This window comes from Haemaphysalis longicornis, unplaced genomic scaffold (genome assembly GCF_048455015.1).
Source record: "Haemaphysalis longicornis isolate Haplotype H1 unplaced genomic scaffold, Haemaphysalis longicornis Haplotype H1 scaffold_10, whole genome shotgun sequence".
Classification (NCBI taxonomy): domain Eukaryota; kingdom Metazoa; phylum Arthropoda; class Arachnida; order Ixodida; family Ixodidae; genus Haemaphysalis; species Haemaphysalis longicornis.
In genome coordinates, this window is record NW_027526204.1 from 76,765,834 (window position 1) to 76,785,061 (window position 19,228).

Below are 19,228 nucleotides of genomic sequence, written 5' to 3' on the forward strand. Positions count from 1 at the left end.
GCTCAGCGTTCGTGGCGTCATCTCTCATGCGCTCTTCTCGCCAGTTCATGTGTATTCGCACCTCAAGTGGGAAGCACAAAACAGCTTGTGCTACAAACACTGATTACCCGAAGCCAGCTGCCGCTGGTTCTAGAGCGTGCAAGTAACGCGGTCCGCATTCACCTTCACAGCGAAAAAATAACGGGACAGAGGAAAGGAAAACACTAGATAAGTTCAGCGCTTGTCCAGTGTTTTCCTCCCCCTTTGTCCCATTTTATTCGTGCCATGAAGATTACTCTGTACAAACTAGCCCAGCTTTCTACGCAATGCGGTCCGCTTTGGGAGAGATGTAAAAGCCCGCGGACTTTTTAAAACGATCTGGGCCTGCTAGTCATGGAGAACTTTCAGCGGCAAGTTCGGAAAGAAATGGGAGGTGCCTCTCCGACGAAGGGAGAGGCTCTGCCAGCTCTGCTGTTTCTCAAGTCGGAACTTTCCAGCAAGACAGATGTCTGTCAAACGAGTACCTTAAAGTTACCGGAGAATGCCCTGCCCTGAGACGTGGCCCGCTGCACTTTAGGTCCAAATATTCTATTTACTGATCTTCCCCAAAGATTTCCCAACCCCTAAAATCGCGCTAGCTTTGACCCCTTCGAAGCTAGTGCGATTTTTGTCACGTTCCTCCGCGAAAGCAAACTGCAGCAATGAACACCGCCCGTGATTCTATTTCTAACACAGGAGAACACCCATCCAACTTCACTGGTATGCTAAGTGGGAAGGTGCAGTAGATGGGAAAAATAGAATAACCGGAAAACAAGGGCGCAATGGCAGTCTGGCTATCACTAAGGGAGGGAGAGAGGAACATCGCGTTAACAACTTATAGACAGTTACTCCTTAGCCCACCATGCAACTGTTCAATTTTTCTCGCGCATGTGAAATATCAATGCAATTCCAAGAAAAACAGAAGTTGTCTGGTGGCTTCGACGATGATGCGTTAGAAAATAGATGTGAATTTTCTATTCTGGCGTCAACGAGGTTTCCTTCTTGTACTCTCTGCCCCTGATAGCAATGTTCTTTCATCCCATATTTTTTTTTTCAAGATTTATAGGCAGTCTGGCTTGGCTTTGAGTCCATTTATCTGTAGTGTTTCGCACTTAACCCGGAAAATTGCCCACCACATGTTTTACCTAAAAATTTGCCATTCCTTCCCAAAGAAAACTGAGAGAACTGCAAAAACTGAAAGGGCGTCCAACGTTCGCTAACAGTGCGGCCAACCAGTCGTCAAACCATCGAAGACCCAAATTTCAAATGAAGAAACAAACCCACGCGGCTATTTTTCGTGCACTAAATAAGCGTATTTGCAAACGATCTAAATCAGGGTTCGTACAGGCTTCAAAAGCAAAAATTCAAGGGTTTTCAAGGACTTTCAAGGACCAGAAAACACATTTTCAAGGTCCCAATCTAATGTTTTATCTGGGATTATTTATAACTTTTTCAACACAATGCAAAAGTTTTTTTACTGCACAATACCTAAGCACATTAGTGCATACTCAGGCACTAACGGGTTCATGAATGCTCCCCCAACTTTTATTTCATGGCTGGTGTTTTTCTTTTTTCTTGCTGTGTTGCTCAGGCTGTCTGATTTCAAAACTTAGTTAGTCCTGCCTGCATCGCCGCCATCGTTTCCCGTCGTCCTCTTCGACTACCATCTGCGATCACTTCTTTGTCCTCGCGGGAAAAAGTCCCAACAGGCATAGTTTGTGTGGGCATTGTCTTAAAACATTACAGCTCTTTAGTAGGCATCGTCGTGGGCGTGCAACTCCCGCCTGTTGATTTCCCCATTTACTCACCGAAGTCCCCTTGGTCACCGTAAGCCCCCCTCTTCCCGGGCCGCCAGGCAGACGTGAAGGACGCTGGCAGGCCCATCTCGGCCATCAGGGCCGCTTCCTCCCGCTCCAGCGCCTGGCACCTCTCCAATTCCTCCCTCGCCTCCTCGTCCTCTGCGTTGTCCCCCTCCGTGCCCACCACGGACTCCTCGTAACGGGGCCCCGCCACGTCGCACTCCCTGCGGAAAAAGTGGCCCGTTGGCACGGCAGTTGGCAAGAGGGTTGTCTCGATTGATTAAGGGACCCTGCAGCACTTTTTTCAACTTTTTTTCAAAATCCTAAATGCTTTCACAACGCAGTCAAGAAACACATTGAGTTCTTAGAATAGAAAGTCACAATGTACCTCACCCAGAAATTACTGCTCTAGGCCCATAACATAACTTAAAACTCCCTCAAAAGATTCCTCTCTCTCTCCCTAGTCTTGGCAATCTTTGAGTGCTCAAATTACGTCATTACAGGAAGGGAGTGGCTATTGGCCGCTTCCTTTCTCCTGCAGCAATAAACGCATTCAATAGCCGCTTTAGAAAAAAAAAAAAAGGCACGAAAGCAAAGCAGAAATGGAAGGCGGATAGTTCTGCTGCGACACAAATCCCAGCATGCCGCTCCGTGCTGTTGATAACCATAGATTTGACAATGCTCCCAGTAGTAAATAATAGAGTGAAAATGGTTATTGGAAGTGTTTCAGAACCCCTTTAATGCACCAAAGCTACATCTCAGCTATCAGGGGCACTGTAGTGGAGGGCTGCGGATTAATTTTGACCACCTGGTGACCTTTAACATGCGCCGAAATCTCGAACACACACGGGCCATTTTGCTTTTAGCCTCCATCAGAAAAGCGGCTGCCGCGGCCAGGAATAGAACCCGCGTCCTTGGGCTCAGCTGCACAGCGCCTTAGCCACCGTGGCGGGCCACACGGTGGAGCCAGCCGCAGCCAGCACGTTGACCGTGTCACGGGAGCCCTGACATCAACAGTTTGTGACCAGGATGGATGGATGTGAACATTTATTAACTGATATATATTACAGAGAGGTAGCTTGGAGAGAGCCGTCCCTATTAGATAGCACCCTGTTCACAAAACTAAGTGGAGTCCCTATTCGGGTACCCCATTGGTCGTGACCGCTGTCCGAGCACGCTGAACCAAGGCCTGTTGAGCCGGTAGGTCCAGGCAGCCGAGCAGGGCCGCCTCCCAGTCCTCTCTTTTGGGGTGGGGATTAGGGGGAAGGGAAGGGTTTCTCTGACATGCCCATACCATGTGGTAGGTGTCGGCCACCTCCCCACAGTACTGACAGAGGCCAGTGAAAGTGAAGTGGTTCATGACGGCCGGGCACAGCAGCGTATTTGTGTAGAGGCGGATAAGTGTTCGCTCGTTGGCCTTGCCTAACGCCCTGAGGGGGGTCGGGTATAGACGATGTTTGTCTCTGTATTGGGCGGAGATGTCTTTTAATGATAATAGTGGATAACTATCTGGCTCTGGGTCTTTTGGGATTACGCCGGGTGCCCGGTAGTTGAGTGTGCGGGCGGCCGAGTTGGCAGCCTCGTTCCCTGGTAAGCCCTGGTGACCTGGAGTCCAAACGAGATATCGGAAGGTGGGGTCCTTGTCCTGACAAGCACTTCGAAGTATTGCCTGAGCGGTGGTGGTGATCCAACCCAGCTTGAAATTCCGGCACGCTCCTCACGAATCGGGCAGGATGAATTTAGACGAACCGTGGGAAGCTGCGAGGGTGATCACTACCTCTTCGGCATGCGTTGCGCTGGGGGCCTTAAATGAGAGTCCGTCCACCTGCATTCCCTCGTGAATCACCGCAGTCGTGTACCATCCTCCTCGTGGAGGACCCGCGACGTCCACGTAAAACACTCCGTGTTTGTTGCCATAGTGGCGATGCAGAGCCTTCGCCCGGGCTTCGTACATGCCGATATGGTATTCTCTGTCCATTTTCGCGGGGATGGGTCGAACTCGGATGGCGCCTTTCCACAGTTCGGGCACTCTTACCACCCTTCCCTCCATGTAGTGGTTGTGTTGCACGTGAATCCGGTTCAAGAGGCGATGGCCGGACTCGGTCTGTGCTAGACAAGTGTATTGGCTGGCGAGGTGTGCTTCGCAGAGCTCCCGGTACGTGTCCACCATGCCCAGCGCGAGAAGCTTCGCGTTCGAGGTAGTGATAAGGAGGTCCAGCTTCATGATTTTCCGGAGGACGACCTCCACACAGTTTTTGCCGTCTTTCCGCAAGTGCAGGTACGGCGTCAAATAAAGTATCCGGCTCATAACAAAAGCATGCGCGAGTCACATCGCGTCCCTGCTTCTAAGTTCCCCCCGCCTGTTGGAGACCCCGCAAACCATGTGGCCTACCTGCTCTCTGACCTTGCGGAGCTTCTGGAGTGTTGTGTACGCTCTGCGGTTTTGATGTATAAAGAGTCCAAGGATTCTGATCCTCTAGCCTCTTGGATGGGACCGTGGGCCAGGGAGAGATGTATTGGCGTCGTACACTTTGTTGAGGAACGGAGATGTACGAATTCAGATTTCTGGGGTGAGCATTGAAGGCCGCAGTGCATAGCATATCGTTCGACTATGTTTGCGGCGGTTTGCAGGCGTTCTTCAAGCTCTCCTAGGTTGCCCTCTGTTGCCCAAATGGTGATGTCATCGGCGTACAGCGTGTGCTGTACTCCTTCGACCTCAGCCAGATGTGTGGGGAGATGGAGCATTGCAAGGTTGAAGAGCACTGGGGACAACACTGCGCCTTGTGGCATGCCCCGCGTTCCCAACGCGTACGGTCCGTGTTCCTGGTCTTGTATGCGAACTAGGGCCGCGCGGTCTGTTAAAAAGTCTTTAATGTAGTTGAAAGTGTTCTTCCCGCAATGGGTCTCACTAAGGTGAGTGAGGATGACGCTCTGTTTTACTTTGTCAAAAGCCCCCTTTAAATCTAAGGCTACGACAACCTTGTCGTTGCTAGGGTGTTCGACCGGATCCATGATTTCATGCTTAAGGAGCAGAAGCACATCTTGCGCCGACTTGTGGGGTTGGAAGCCAAACATAGTGTCCGCGAAAGTTTTACGCTCTTCCGGATATTCGGAAAGACGATCCCTAACCATGGTCTCCATCAGTTTGCCCACACATGACGCGAGGGAGATCGGGCTCAGGTTGTGTGTGTTTATGGGTTTGCCCGTCTTCGGGATGAAGGTTACGAGCGATGTTTTCCAGTCCGGAGGGAGAGCATGTTCTCCTTTCCAGATAGCGTTGATATATTCTAGAAGGGCCTCGTACGCCGAGTCCGGGAGATTGGCCAAGAGTTTTACCGTAATCTTGTCTTGCCCGAGTGCGGTACCTCTGCGCATTTTTGCAAGACCGGCCCGTAGGTTGTGAAGTTGGAACGGCCAGACCCCTGCGGGCGGGATACAGGAAACAGATACTTGTCCCTGAGCGTCTGGGCCAGCTGGGTCGAGTTTCCTTGAAAGTTGTGAAATGCTCGGTGCAGTTGCTTTTGCATCTCACCTCTCGACTGGAGGGGATCGATGAGGCTGCGGAAAAGCCTCCACGTGTTACGGCTAGACATCTGATTTGCTGCAGTGTTACATCGCTCTACCCAGTTAGAATCGGCTAGTTGGGCAGCATACTCGGCCGCCTGCTGGGTGAGGGCTCTGATTCTCAACCTGAGCTTGCGGTTATGTTTCTGGCGGATCAGTCTCTTGGTGAGACTTTTCCGTGCTTCCCAGATGTGAAGGAGGTGATTGTCCACGTCGGTCGTCCTTTCCGACAGCTGAATTTGCCGTTCGTGTTTGTGAAGTGTTTTTACTAGGGTGTGGGCCCACGAAGTGTATCCGGTCTTGAGCACACTGGTCGGCGTCGAGAGGGACTGTCTAAACGCCGTTCAGTCCGGCAGACGTGCCTGTGCAATGGGGCGTTGCAGGGGATGTGTGTAGACGATGGTATTAACGATGCAGTGGTCGCTTCCGAGGGTATCCTCGGTGTTGATCCAGTCTGCATGTCTGATGTTTTTGGTGAGGGTGAGGTCGGGACAGGTGTCCCTGTTTACCGAGTTACCGATCCGCGTTGGATGGACGGGGTCCGTGTGGACAGTGATGCCCAGCGTGGAGATGAGCTCCGCTAGCTTTCTACCTCGCTTCTCTTTCTCGTGGTACCTCCATAGCTTACATGGGGCGTTGAAATCGCCCACTATAAGGAGAGGGTCCCGGCCCGCTGCCTTCAGCGCTCGGCTAAAGATGTGCGCGAAAGTGATGTCTTTGAGTTTTGGGGGACAATAAATGTTTAATACGTGTACGGGTGGATCCGTGCATTTCAGGGGGAGTACAGTAACCATCATGTACGAGTATGGCAGATTCAGTTGGAGATCGAGTTCCTGCGCGGTGTATGATTTGTGTACAAGAATGCAGGTGAACAAGTCTCGTTGGAAAGCGTTATAGCCTGTCAGTTTCAGCGCCGCACCAGTTTCCTGGAGAGTGACTATCGCTGACGGGTGTTGGAAAGTTTCCAGGTAGAGGCGTAAGTGAGCCCTTTTCTTGCGGTCTTTAAAGCCTCTACAGTTCCACTGCATTATCAATAAGGGCTGTTTTTGGTGGCGAGATGTGGGCGACCGCTCTTTAGTTGTTCCCGCCATGTTGCATTGCGAAGGGAGTCACGTTGGGTACCACCACCGCTCCCAGCCCCTGAAGTGGGTGGGGTTCGGCATCCACGTAATGGTCGCTGAGATCAATGGGTCGCATTAGCCCAGCTGCCGTCTAAGGTGGGGGTGTGCTTCCTGAAGCCAAGTCTTAATGTTACTCGTGACTGCGCGAGTCACGGTATTGGTTAGGTTTTTTATTTTCTTGTTAAGGGCTTCAATTTGGCGTGGAAGAGTTGCCAGCCCCACCATGCCACCTTCGAGGGCTATAACCCGCATGCTCAGACTATCGAGGTTTATATGTTCCTCCTGCAAAGGGACTTCGCCTATGGGCTCCGCCTCGACTGCAGGGATCTCCGCCGGGGACGGTAATGATGGCAGAGGCAAAGGAGCGGACCTATTCGCCTCCTCCAGTGCAGATATCTTTGTTATTAGTTTCGCGTTTTCTGCCCGTAGCGCTGCTAGCTCCTGGCAAAGTTCGTTGAGTTCGGGGGAGGGAGGAGGGCAAAGAGAGCGAGAGGCGACCCCGACCCAACTGCCTACCTTGTTTATCTTTGCGTGGGGCGCCACGTCTGGAGATGACGTGGCTCCGCCACTGTTTCCGAGAGCAGGGAAATCACTGCTGCTGAGTGCAGGAGCGCCCTGGTCCCATGCTGTCTTGAGCTGTTGCTGTGTTTTTTCCTGGCTGGCTGGTGCTCGGTCGCCTGTTGCAGCCGTTCCACGGCTCGCTCCGCGTCGCTTATTTTCACCGCCGGCCCGGGGGGTAGTTTCGGTTGATTTCGGGTGTACGTGCTGGATTCGCCTGAATTTTCCTGTGCAGGCTTGAGATCCTGTGAGGTGACTGTCACCGCAGATGAGGCAGGTGGGCTTGCATTGATGTGGGGCCATACCGCTGTCCACGGTGGTGCCCACTTCTTGGCCGCAATGGCCGCAGCATTTCTCATTCAGGGTGGGGCAGAGTTCAGCCCGATAACCAATAGTTCCGCAATGGAAGCACGCCGGGATGGTCTTCTTGTATTCACGCACCACGGTGACGACACTGTTATAATGTACGTACCGTGGCACTTCCCGGCCCACGAAGCTGATGAGGGCCACTGCTGCTTTTCCCAATTTGCGGATGAAGGCCATCTCACCTTCCTGCCACTGGACCGCTGAGTTGAGGGTCTCGGAGGTCTCCTTCTCGTGCACCGTGATCACGCCGCGGCAAACCTCTCCGTTGATTTTTGCGTGCCCCGCCATGGGTAGAGCACCATTTGCAGTCTTCAGCGTGAATTCCCGCACCAAGGCATTGGCCACGTTCAGGTCTTGGGTTGTCACAATGACGATGTTTTGTTCCCAAATGGGCCACACACTGAGGGTGTCCCCTCTCGGGGAGCTAAACGTGAGAGACAAGTGCGACGCTCAGTTCCTTGGGTTTAAAATGGCCCTTCAAGTTTGCGGTGACTCGCGGCTTCAGGACGAGGCTGAAATCTTTGGGATTCATGCGCAGCATAACTGGGGGTTTCCACGCAGGCAACTGTCGTTTTTTCTCGGTAGCCGGTGACTTGACCGAAGTCGTAATCGCCGCGGCGGCGTCGGAGCCTGTGGCGGCCGCCTGGGAGTGTTGACCGCTACGCTTCTTGCGGAGCGCGACGACCATGAAGAGTCCGCCGTCCGAGATATCGGGTGAGGCAGGCACAGAGGAGTTTTCAGGCATAGAGGAGTTTTCAAGGGTGGTACTTGCTGTGGTCTCAGTCCACGCCATGGCGTCAGGATCGTAGCCACGAAGGGCCGTGGCCGCCATCGCCGGCATCGGGATCGAGCCCCGCCCCGCGAGGCAAGTCGGCGTTATCGCTGTCCCACGGGATAGGCAGCGGAGCTCCGCAGAGGTGAAGTCGAAGATCCGGGCTAGATAGCCCGAAAAGTGGCCCACCTCGATGAGAGTGGTGTCTTCGGGTGCCGCTCGACTTCACGAACACATTGGTGTCAAAATTTCGGGGGTGCCGAGAAAAATTCTGCTGGCCCCGTCAAAAACCGCCGGAGCCGATGTGAGACGCGTTTGCTTGCTGCACGCGCTCGTAGCCTCCTTGTGACCAAGAGCAGATGGCGTCACGCTGACGCCGATGCTGAATGGTTATCTGCTCTGAGCTTTCTCATGCGCGCAAAGATTAAAATGGATTTAAAATATGTTATACTGAACAGTTACTGTTAAAATTTGCTGGAAGGTATCTCCATACAAAAATGAAACCTTTTACATAGTTATCTAAGCTTTCGAATTTCGTGTCAGCCCTCCTTTAACATCTCCATCATGACTCGTATTAAGTCCATGATAAAACTGGTATTGCCGTTATCGAGACAAAGCAGCCTTTCTAATAAAACTAAAATTGAAATTAGTCTTCACGGCCCCTTTAAAAAAGCTATTCCTGAGCAAGCCACTTCTTTGTTTAAAACTGGGGGACTTGACGTCAGGTTGCCAAACTGCCAAAAGCCATGAGCGCCTGATATTTGTGTACACAGAACTAGGGTAACCGATGCAAACGCTGTCAGCCAGCGCACGCGTACCAGCAGTAGGACCTTGAAAGGAGGCACCTGGCATCTTCCGGTGGGGGAAAAGAGACGTCCAGAATCCGAAGCCAGTAATCCGGATGGCAAGCCCCACACGACCAGCCTGCACAAGAAAGGCACATAGAGGAGAAGCTATCACCAAGGTGCAGACACGAAACAACTTTTCAAAGATGTAAAGCCTGCGCAGCAGTCTGAGTGTATTGCATAAAACATTTTCTACCACGAGTTAAAACTGCGTTATCAAAAAGAACCATGATGAAGTATAACTGATTCAAGCCAAAATACCACATCCAAGGCAGGTCTCTTGATTTAAAGAACATAAGGATGTATAATTGTGGTCCGATTTCAATACGTAGCTCCAATGTCCCTCCAAAAGTCTGATTACGCTAACGTCAGTACAAGAATTTGAAGATTTTACCACTTAATTGCACCCAAGAGAAAAAATCCTCTCCTGAAATAGTAGCGCCTGTTTCTGTGGTGGCTGCAGCCATACTCAAGGGTTGAAAGAGGTAAGATGGACAGCTAAACGCACGCAGACGAGACAGTGAAATGTCAATATCCACCCAATGTAAAAAAAAACTGCTGAAACTTTGTGCCAGCCATAGGCATGTTCTTATTTTCCAAACTTACACTGTTCACTACTCACTGCTACACAGTGCCAACGTAACCACTCAAGAGAACAAGACATGTAGGAAAGACAGGCTTCTAGAAAATTGCGCTTCATGTGATATCCCACATAGCCCACAGACTGCATCCATGGACCTTTTTGGAGCAAAAGTCCTTCTAGCAGCCGTGGCGAACTAAGCAGTCTGGCAAGGAAAAACCCCACAGTCACACAAAAATGAAGGAACCTCACACTAACGTACCAACTTGAAGGTAGCGAAGGTGTACGCAACCTTCACGACGGTCAAGTCTACGATTCCAGCTGATATGCTTCTTCTCCGCTGCTGCTATGACCATAATTGTTGCTATAAGTGTGAGCTTGGCTTGCAAACGTGCGCCGATGACGCTGGGCGGTTGCCGTGAGGCGCACACACACGATCGCTCGGCCCTTTCTAGGTTTTTTTCAACTGCCAGGTGGTCGCCTTATTCTCGGCCAATCTCCGTAAGTGTGTATGCTTGGCTTGACAAACGTGCGCAGGAATTGCAGGGAAGTCATCGCGAGACATGCACACACGAGCGCTAGGAATTTTCTTGGTATTGTGAACTGCCGGGCGGTCGCCGCAAGGCCTGCGCTCACATGTGCATGTACATGCTCGGCAATTTCTCGGTTATCTTTAACTGCAGACACAAAAAATGACGACTTGCTAAAAAAGGCTTCGCTCTTAAAACTTGTGCACGAAATATTGTCGTCACCCACATTCCCCCCCCCCTTCCCCCTGTCACTGGTTCCTTTCCCATTAAAGCCACCATAGCAGGTGCACATTACCGAGACTAATCCACAGTGGAGGAAGAGCCATTTTCATTACATTTTTTCGTCTTGGTGACTCGCACACTGGGAACCATGTGCTAGTTGTGCGGGCAGCCAAGCTTTACGCCTTTCCTTTGCAAGCTTTTTTTTTCTGTGTGCGTACGTAAAAACTCACCGCACTGTTGAAAAGGCCGGTATGTATAAAAAGGTGCAGAGCTAGAAAGTAGCGACGCCTTTCCACGGAGTGAGGTGAGAATACGCCAGGTGTTTATTTTGCCCGGGGCAACTTACAGAATGGTGGACGGGCTAGAGGAACCCAAGCACCCTTTAAAGGGGCCATGTAGACAAGATACAACTTTGTTTTATTCGAAAGATTTCGTGTTTTATAGTGGCCCCATTGCTTGCCCAGAAGCAAACAATGCTTTATTCACTGAGAACAAGCTAAACTTGCTGCTCTGCAGAGCCTTGTTTACCGTTAGTCAACCTAGATGACGCCACCACCCCTGGCTGTTTTTTGCCTTTGCTTTGTTTTTGACCGTATTTGTACCTGGCTTGTTCAGGTAGAAAATATTTGTTTCGTGAAACATGGTGTTTGCTCAACAAATGTGGTCCCATGAACACCGATGCTTAAACCAATTGGCCAGTGTCGTCTGAGACAACACCAAAGTGCTGTGCAGCTGAAACAAGCATAGTGCACGCAGTACCAACAGCAGTACTTCTATGTTTACATGTGCTTTCGCAACTTCCACTGTTTACCCCACCATTCTTACTGCTATAAAAAGAATGTGCCCTAAAGTTAAGCGCACAGAGCTCATTCAGCAACCTTATAAGCCGTGCCTACTTTCCGTTTGCTTTTTCCGGCCTCAGCCAATCGCAGAGCTGTCACATATGACATCATAGGTTCTGTTGCGGGAAATGAGCTAGTGGGTTGCATGGCCACGCCCTTTTATCCTAATTATATAGCTTATTTGAGCAAAGTTTTTGTTAGAAGTTGTGTCAGCATGATTCTAACGAGACAATCGTTCGAATGAACCAAACTTGTGTTTTGTGTGCACGGCCCCTTTAGGCACTGGTGGGCAGAGGCTACAATAATCTCTCCAGCCCTTTCCAGGCTCCTTGCTTTTTTGCAGGCTACTTAAGCATTTCGTTTCGTGCCACTCCATATACTTCTTTCTTCAAGAACACCTTGTGCCTCACAGACCTCTATGCGACGCTGTCTTAGGGATGCGTTCACAGTTGAGAAAGCTGATTCTTTTGTTAAGTTTGTTATTATTTGCCTCTTGTGATACTTTTCATTTTGAGCCCTTGAGCAGGCCCCATTTAACTCATTGGTCTAGCACGGAATTTTTAGAAACATTTAAAGGTTGTTATAAGTGTAGTCATAACTTCGACGGTACGTGCCTGCCATCTGGTGGCTGCAATGGAAGAGCAAGCAACCTTCACATGCTGTAGTTTTTGTAACTTTTTGCAGCACTCTTCCTTGTCACCCTTTTGCTGAAAGGATCCTTCTCCCATTATGTCTCATCCTTTGTGCATATGCTGCCACACAAAGACAGGTCCACTGTAGAAGTAATTTGTTGTACAAGAATACGGTGTTGGACAAGTTGGAACCTGGCTAAGCATGAGATAGAAGCCCAACATTTTGTTGCAACAAATTTCCTTCTACACTGTACCTGTCCTCACATAGTCTGTCTGCTCTCAGTAATGTAAGAACTCTTGTCAATCAGCCCTCGTTCGGTGTCTCTGTAAGTCTACGTCTGCTTCTCCCGCCGTTACGTCTTGTTTAGCCAAGTTCCAACTTCCCTCCTAACAACAGTCTCCTGCAACCGGTTCGACAGCTACAAAATGTCAGAAGTACACTGTCGGCAGCGATGAGACGCAGATTGTACTAAAACCAAACTTTCTGCTCCTGAAACACTGCAGGAGGAAATTTCATATGACTTCCCTGACGTAAACAGCAGCGCCGTTGTAACATAAAAAAAAAAAAAGAAAAACGGATCACCGAAGAAACAATTAAAGTGCGAATTTTAACTTTTGGTGAATCTGAGAGCTCTAAGAAGGCGTTAGTACAACATTAGCAGGACCAGGGGCGGAATTCTCCGTTTTTATCCACTTCATGTCCGTTCCAAAGCGCCCACTTCGAACGAGCGCTGATTGGCTGAAAGCAGACAACCAAATGTGACGCAGTACGAGCAAGGCGGTATTATTGGTCAGTGGCTCTGAAAGTTCATTTACGGCCTGACTAAAACGGACACAAAATGGGTATTTTTGAAACGGACAAAAACCAGAATTTCACTTTAGGTTTGTTCAGCGATAATACGAACTGTACCAATATGAACCGCAGCACAAAGCTACAAGGCACCCGTATTACCATCGTCGGTTAGAATCAAGACCCAACGATACACGCGCTGCTACCTAAAACGAATTTCCCGCTAAAACGTACCAAGTCCCTTGCCGACGCAACGTCCCCGGTGCAGCGAGTGCTCGGGCAGCGGCTCGATGCAGAAGGCCGGCTGACCAGCGCATTTGAGGTCAGGCGCACCCACGACCGCGTCGCGAGCCTCGGCGTCGGTGAACCTGACCATCCAAATGTGCTCGCAGTCGTAGGGTCCCATCAGCACGAACCGCTCGGGCTTCACTAGGTGTTCGATGCCGGCCATCACTGTGGTGGCGTCGTACGGCTTCGCCGCGCGACTCAGAAAGAGAAGGGCGGCAAGGTGAGTGTCTTTGCAGGCCGAGAGGTCCGGCATCACGTAGTGGTCACTGCAGACGATCTGGGAGCAGCCGACCGGGGGAATCCGCCGCTCGGCGGAAACCATGTCGGATTTTGTTTCAGTTGCGTCTTCCTCTCTTGGCGACGACATTCATTTGACGTAAAGTTGCTGCGAGAACGAACGTGTGAACTGTTCGTACGAAGAAAACTACCCGCTGGCATCACCAGCAAGGCGCAGTATGAATGGCACAAGCACAATGAAGGTAGACACGCCAAGGTAAATTTGGACACGCGTTTAACTTGCGTTTGTCAACAAGGCAAAACACGTGCGGCTGAGAACCAGGCTTGGCTTGAAACGACTTTAACCAAAAAATTTTTAATTTCGAAATAGTTGGTAAAAAAAGCATCAACAGTATTACATAATACTTTTATAATGCTTAGCAGTTATAAACACCTTAAAATTTATTTTGCCAAGAATATTTTTTTTTGCTTGAATGGGTGGTATGCGACAAGTTTCGTTTTTGGTGTAGCGTGTGTGCGATCGACGAATGCGTTGCTTTCTGAATGCTTGTTGCCTCATTCAACCGATTCAACTTGATTTGTATCTGCCTGAAGTAACCATGTGTGCGAAGTGACTCGATTCGCCCCTTAAAACTACCGGTAACACATTTACACCGCATCATTGGTGTCATTCAGCGCGGTTTGTTGCGCTACTAAAATGGAATCTCAAGAACCCATGATCGCCACCGACGAAGGGTCCGCATCCAAGTCGACGGGCAACGTGTGGGGCAGGCAAGACGTCGACATGAGCAACGGTAGCTCATCCTCTCAAACGACGACTGACGCCACAGATGGTCTGTCGCTCATGAGTGAGAACTCCCAACAAAAGGACGGCGAGGACCCAGACGACATCGGGGAGTTTTTCTTCGAATCCGACCATCTCGCACTACGCGGCAACGCCGACTACCGCAACATGTTGAAGACGCTCGCCGTACTGGAAGCGCAGCGAATACAGGTCAGTATGTGTCACATATGTACTCTCCTTGAAAGGTTGGTTAGATGTAAAAAAGTGCCGAAAAGCTGTAGGCAAAACTGCAAAGAAGATTCTGTTGTCGGCGTAAATCTAACTGTTCGTTTCCAACCAGAAGTGTCTCTATCCGTTAACTATCGTAATTATGACGGTTAAGTTAACAGAATTATGTCATGCGCAGTGGGCTTTCGTGTATTTAACGTGGTTATTACTTATGTAGTTTCAACAGTCAGAGAAGCCGAAAAAAGCAGGACTTTGTACTATCCTGCCGCCAAACCTAATGATTTACAGTACCGAAGGTGTATGGCTAGAGCCACTGACTGTCCGTAAATACGACAGACATGCGTGTAAACTTGGTATCTTCATTTTATGGCTTCATCCCATTCACGCAGCCGTTTTTGATAAGTGCTGTAGAGATGTATAGCAGAGCGGAAAACCGGCACGGTACGCAACCGAGGCCACTGCACGTGCGCAGAGCAGGGGAACCGGCTGTGCGCACGTGCAGACACGCGCAGATGTGCCAAACATGTACCGAGCGCCATACGGGGTGGATTCCCTGCTGTGCTATAACTCTGAATAATCAAGCGGCTGCCGATAAAGCGTGACCATGCGGTAATGGGGATTCTTTTGCTGACAGGTGGTCCAGGACATCGAGAAGCTCATTGCAGTCCGTGAACAAGCTCTGGAAGACCCGATCCGGTTCGTTGAACGTCTCCAAAAGAAGGAAGACCTGGGCATCCCGCCGCCACAGATGGTCGCTCCGATCCCCAACATCGACTGGAGCCAGTACAGCCTCATGACCGTCCAGCAGGCGATCGAAGGGAAGCGCCAGCTTACGAGAAATGCCGCAAAATCCGAAGTCCGAGCCACACCCACAGGGCAGGGAGCTTCGAACCCTGGAATGCCTGGCGGAAATGTTCTCATTAGGGGCCGAGTCTTCAGCGAAGCCAAACCGGCCACGTTCAACCAGTTATGGACGGTCGAAGAACAGAAGCGGCTCGAGGAGCTACTCCTCAAGTACCCTCCAGAAGAAGTGGAGAGTCGGCGATGGGAAAAGATAGCCAATGCACTGGGAAACCGGACTCCAACTCAGGTCGCCAGTCGCGTCCAGAAGTACTTCATCAAGCTGGCCAAAGCAGGCCTTCCAGTCCCTGGAAGGATACCAAACGTTGCGGCACCGCGCCGGATCGGTACCGGTCACACTCGGAAGACGTACCACTACCACGGCCAGCGGTCGGCGAGCATCCTCTACTCCCACTCAACCTTCTTTGCATCACACAGGCCGCCTGTTTTCATGAGCGAGGTCGACGATGACTCAAGTTCTTCTTCTTGGGGTTTCCTCAAGACGTTAGGTAATGGAAGCCAGGAGAAGTCTGATGCATCTCTCGATGCTGAGGGTGACCTAAGCGTTGATGCCACCACGAAAGAGTCTGCGGAGTACCGCGAGCTACTAGCCCTCAAGAAGATCCGTGATGAGCGGATGAAACGGGCAGGTCTTGCGCAGCATGTGGGTTTCCGCTGTGACCGGTGCGAGTGTGAGCCCATAGTGGGGACTCGGTGGCACTGCACGGACTGTCCTGCGGGTTCGGCGGTCGACTTTTGCAATGACTGTGTCGACTGCATGCACGAAACGGCGATTCACAAGGAGGACCACCACTTGGAGCCCGTTCGCGTCGCGCAAGACTCGTCGACATTCCACGACAGGGACTACATGAGCTTCACGGGTGCGGATTACAACTACCTTGACCCGAATTACCTGCCTGGCTCCAGCTGATAAAGGGTTCATGGTCTTCCGTTTCAACTGTTTCTATCAATTGGCCTCAATACTTGTGAATAGTTGTGAAAACTCAGTACTGTGCTGATGTGCTACCACTGCGGCTGAAATTTAAAAATCATGCTAGACAGTTATTGAAGAGCTGAACTTTTCTTGTAAAAAGCACCAAAATTTATTGCACTTGTTGCAGGTTGTTGTGGAATTGAAAAAGGAGGCTGAGTGCAGTCTCACGTCATTGAGCAGCTCTATCATGATTGACCATTCTACGATCCTCTCGCACATTGGACATCAACTACCAAAGGCTTTGTTTTTACACATCTGTACAACAATCATCTTATTGTGCTTGTTAACTATTTTTGTTCTTGCTTTGTTTTTGGTTCTCTTTGTAACAATTGTTGTTATAAGCTTTGCAAAGTTAAAGATTTCTTTTGTTTGTGTATGTTTTATATGTGTGATCACATCACTACAAGGCTTACACTCTTGTTATTGTCTAGCGCGCAAACCAATCTTCGTGCAGCAAACTCACTTTTCAGTTGCCAAAATCTAATGAGTTCTTTGAAATTTGACTTCAGTTTTGGTAACCTTCCCTGCGTGTGCAGAGCGCTTACCTGTTACAAAGCTTAAAAACTTGTGAAGAGACTCAATACTGCCAATAAAAACACACATTTTTGCTTGCTCATTGCAACTGTAAGTTTTTATTAGTCGGTATGGGACCTGCAAGCTGCAGCCACCCAAAAGATGAACCCGATTAGACGAATGTGTTGCTACAGCTTACCGTTGCTTACGCTTCATTCTTGTAGAAACCATGTGCATGGGTTTTCAATATCATAATAACGATGACTTGTTCCTCTTTTAGAGTGAAAGGTATGTATTGCACTTTGCCAAGGTTTTGCTATGAAGAAAGCAAACCCTGGCAGAGTTCAAAAATAGTCGAGTACAGTCATGGCTCGTCAGGGTGGTTCGCTTGCTAATGATGCTAACTGAAAGCACCACTGAAGGGGTTTTACTTGCGCCACCTTATTGCTCTTGCACCTCAGTCATATCTGCTCTGCCAAAGTCATTCTACTAGCATACATTTTGCATGCCGTAGATGCCCTCTCGGCTGAGCATGGCCTGTAGCTTTTGCTTTAGGACATGCATCCTAGATAAAACCAAAAGTCTTTTCAACCTCTTTCGACATTGTACAGTGTTTCGGGTTCATGCCAGCATGTCAGTGTAACCTCACGTAAATCACTTCGAATATGTTCACAGGTGACGCATGTATTTTTACATGTGGCCATATAGATCGGCCACAGAAGGATTGGCTATGAGTCCCCATGTCTTTTCAAAATGGCTGAAGATGATGGAGAGGGGCACCAGTGCCTGGCTCAAGGAGCCAGTTTTGGGACATGGTTCTTCAACGAGGGGACAGGTGAACCAGAGGTGAAACAGACAGGGTTGAACCTGCACTGCAACCTTTGAGAGCCCCACAGCTGTTATCGTGCCAACAATGGAGTTCCCTCTTTTGGCCTTGTCGCGGCGTGTGCTTTTTGTGTGTAGTTGCGCTTGCATACAGATAGCATCATCAAAAGTGAATGGGATGGTTTGTTAGCTGTGTTAATATCAGGGTGCTGAACTAGAACCAAACCGAAAGCCGGAACAGAACATATTTTCCCCGGAATTGAACCCAAACCCCACGCATTATTTTTTAGCATGCTGAACACGAACCGGAACTTAACTAATAAAATAAATAAAGGTTACCAGTTCACGAAAAAACGGTTCGACCATTGTTGTTGCTATAGCGAGATCAATGTCATTTCGTGATTTTTCTTTTTATGTATTGTCGGCTTTTTGATCGTCCACGAACTTTTACCTTTTAGATCAGTCACATCACTATCAACGCCCTGCCTATTTCTGGTCGCTACTCGAGGAAAGAAAAGCGCACCAACATTTAAATCATATGTTGCTGTTGGTTGCCTGCAGAATATCTTACTCTCGGCTGCGTGCAGGCGATATGAAACATATGCTTTGCGCTTCCAGGTACAGATCTCGCTGCGACTATAGAAGTGTTGTACAGCAACACAAAATGAACAATAAAATAACAAAAGAATAGATTTGTGATAATTATCTTGCGAAATATTTCACTTTTATACATAGAACAAGAAAAAATTTCAAGATACAATTTTTCTTGACCCGTTTTAACGTTGTTGGCAAGGCAATGGTCTCTTGTGTATTAGACTGCTTAATGGATATATGAATAAAACTTCAAATTCATCAAAGAGGGGCAAGGCATGGTGGGTTATTGGTCACGAGAGGGTGCGATAAGACCGTACCTTTCAACAACTTCCACAGCTCTTGTCACAGTTTAAACTTGCATCGACAGGTTCGTGCCGAACATAGCGCAGTTTCACTGCCCTGAATAAGGTAGTTGCAGACTGCTAGAAGAGGGGTCCGTGGTGCGGCCATAAAAAATATGGACTAAATCTGCCCTTTAGGTGTTACATAAGGAGAAATCGGGTCAGAGAGCTCCTGGATAGATCAATCATAGTTTATAAGAGTTATAGAATGTAACAGTCTGGAGTTGCCTTCAGGTGACTTGCTGAATTTTGCTGAGGGATCTATAGGGTGGAGAAAACTTAGGTCTCTCATGATACACTTTCATGCGTTCCCTCGCCGATCTGATGCAGAGGTCACCTCACTCACTGCCTGGTTGACAAAAAAAAAACCGTGTAATAAACCAAAATGTGAATGGGCAGGTAGGCCACATATTGCTGCACCGCGCAACTGCGATCCACGCCCTAAAAGGACCTAATTGTTGTATTTTACAGTTCTTGGGGATGCAGAGGGATACTCGGTGCTTTCATACTGCGGTATAAAACTGCTTACATTACTCTTAGTTAAAGCATCGTCCCACCAATTCACTTCTCTGTAGTCTTGAAATTATTTTAAATTTTGAAGATAGGTAAATTTTTTAGGCCGGCTGCTCCAAGCGCGCATCATTCTCTAGCCGCGGCAGCAATCATCACGTCCACGGTCGCTTTTTAACTAGGCGGCTGGCAAGATCAGTACGTAGGGGCATTAGCAGAAACTGCTACTGACGCGCAATCGACAGTGCTACGGCAGGGGCGGTATTCTCGTAACTGTCCCTTTTGAAAACGTCCCTTTTGCGTACCTTTCATCGTAATGTACTTCCGGTTAAGCAGTGGGCGTTGGTAGTAGGTTTGCCGCGCTTGCGCTACGTCACTTCCGGTTGTTTGCTTTTAGCTAGAGTGAACTAGAATATTCTAGTTCACTGTACTTTT

The 19,228-nt window shown here is 49.3% G+C and overlaps 2 protein-coding genes across 3 annotated transcripts in view; one reads left to right on the plus strand and one right to left on the minus strand.

Moving 5' to 3' along the window:
• Positions 1–13,492, minus strand: part of LOC144158808 (uncharacterized) — a 51,684-nt gene extending 38,192 nt beyond the window's left edge. The window contains exons 1-3 of one of the 2 annotated variants that reach the window (XM_077689961.1): positions 12,874–13,482; positions 9,017–9,122; positions 1,827–2,041 (exon numbers count right to left, since the gene is read on the minus strand). In XM_077689961.1, coding sequence (XP_077546087.1) covers positions 1,827–2,041; positions 9,017–9,122; positions 12,874–13,294 — 742 coding nt within the window. In that variant the 5' untranslated portion in view covers positions 13,295–13,482. Of the gene's footprint in view, positions 1–1,826; positions 2,042–9,016; positions 9,123–12,873 lie in introns of both variants that reach the window. The other variant, XM_077689959.1, reaches the window with a different exon arrangement.
• A 197-nt stretch (positions 13,493–13,689) lies between these two features.
• Atac1 (Ada2a-containing complex component 1) lies at positions 13,690–16,626 on the plus strand. Its single transcript, XM_077689962.1, has 2 exons — positions 13,690–14,158; positions 14,811–16,626. Exons 1-2 carry the CDS (start codon positions 13,862–13,864, stop codon positions 15,945–15,947), a joined length of 1,434 nt encoding a protein of 477 aa, XP_077546088.1. The 5' UTR covers positions 13,690–13,861; the 3' UTR covers positions 15,948–16,626.
• Positions 16,627–19,228: the final 2,602 nt, after the last annotated feature.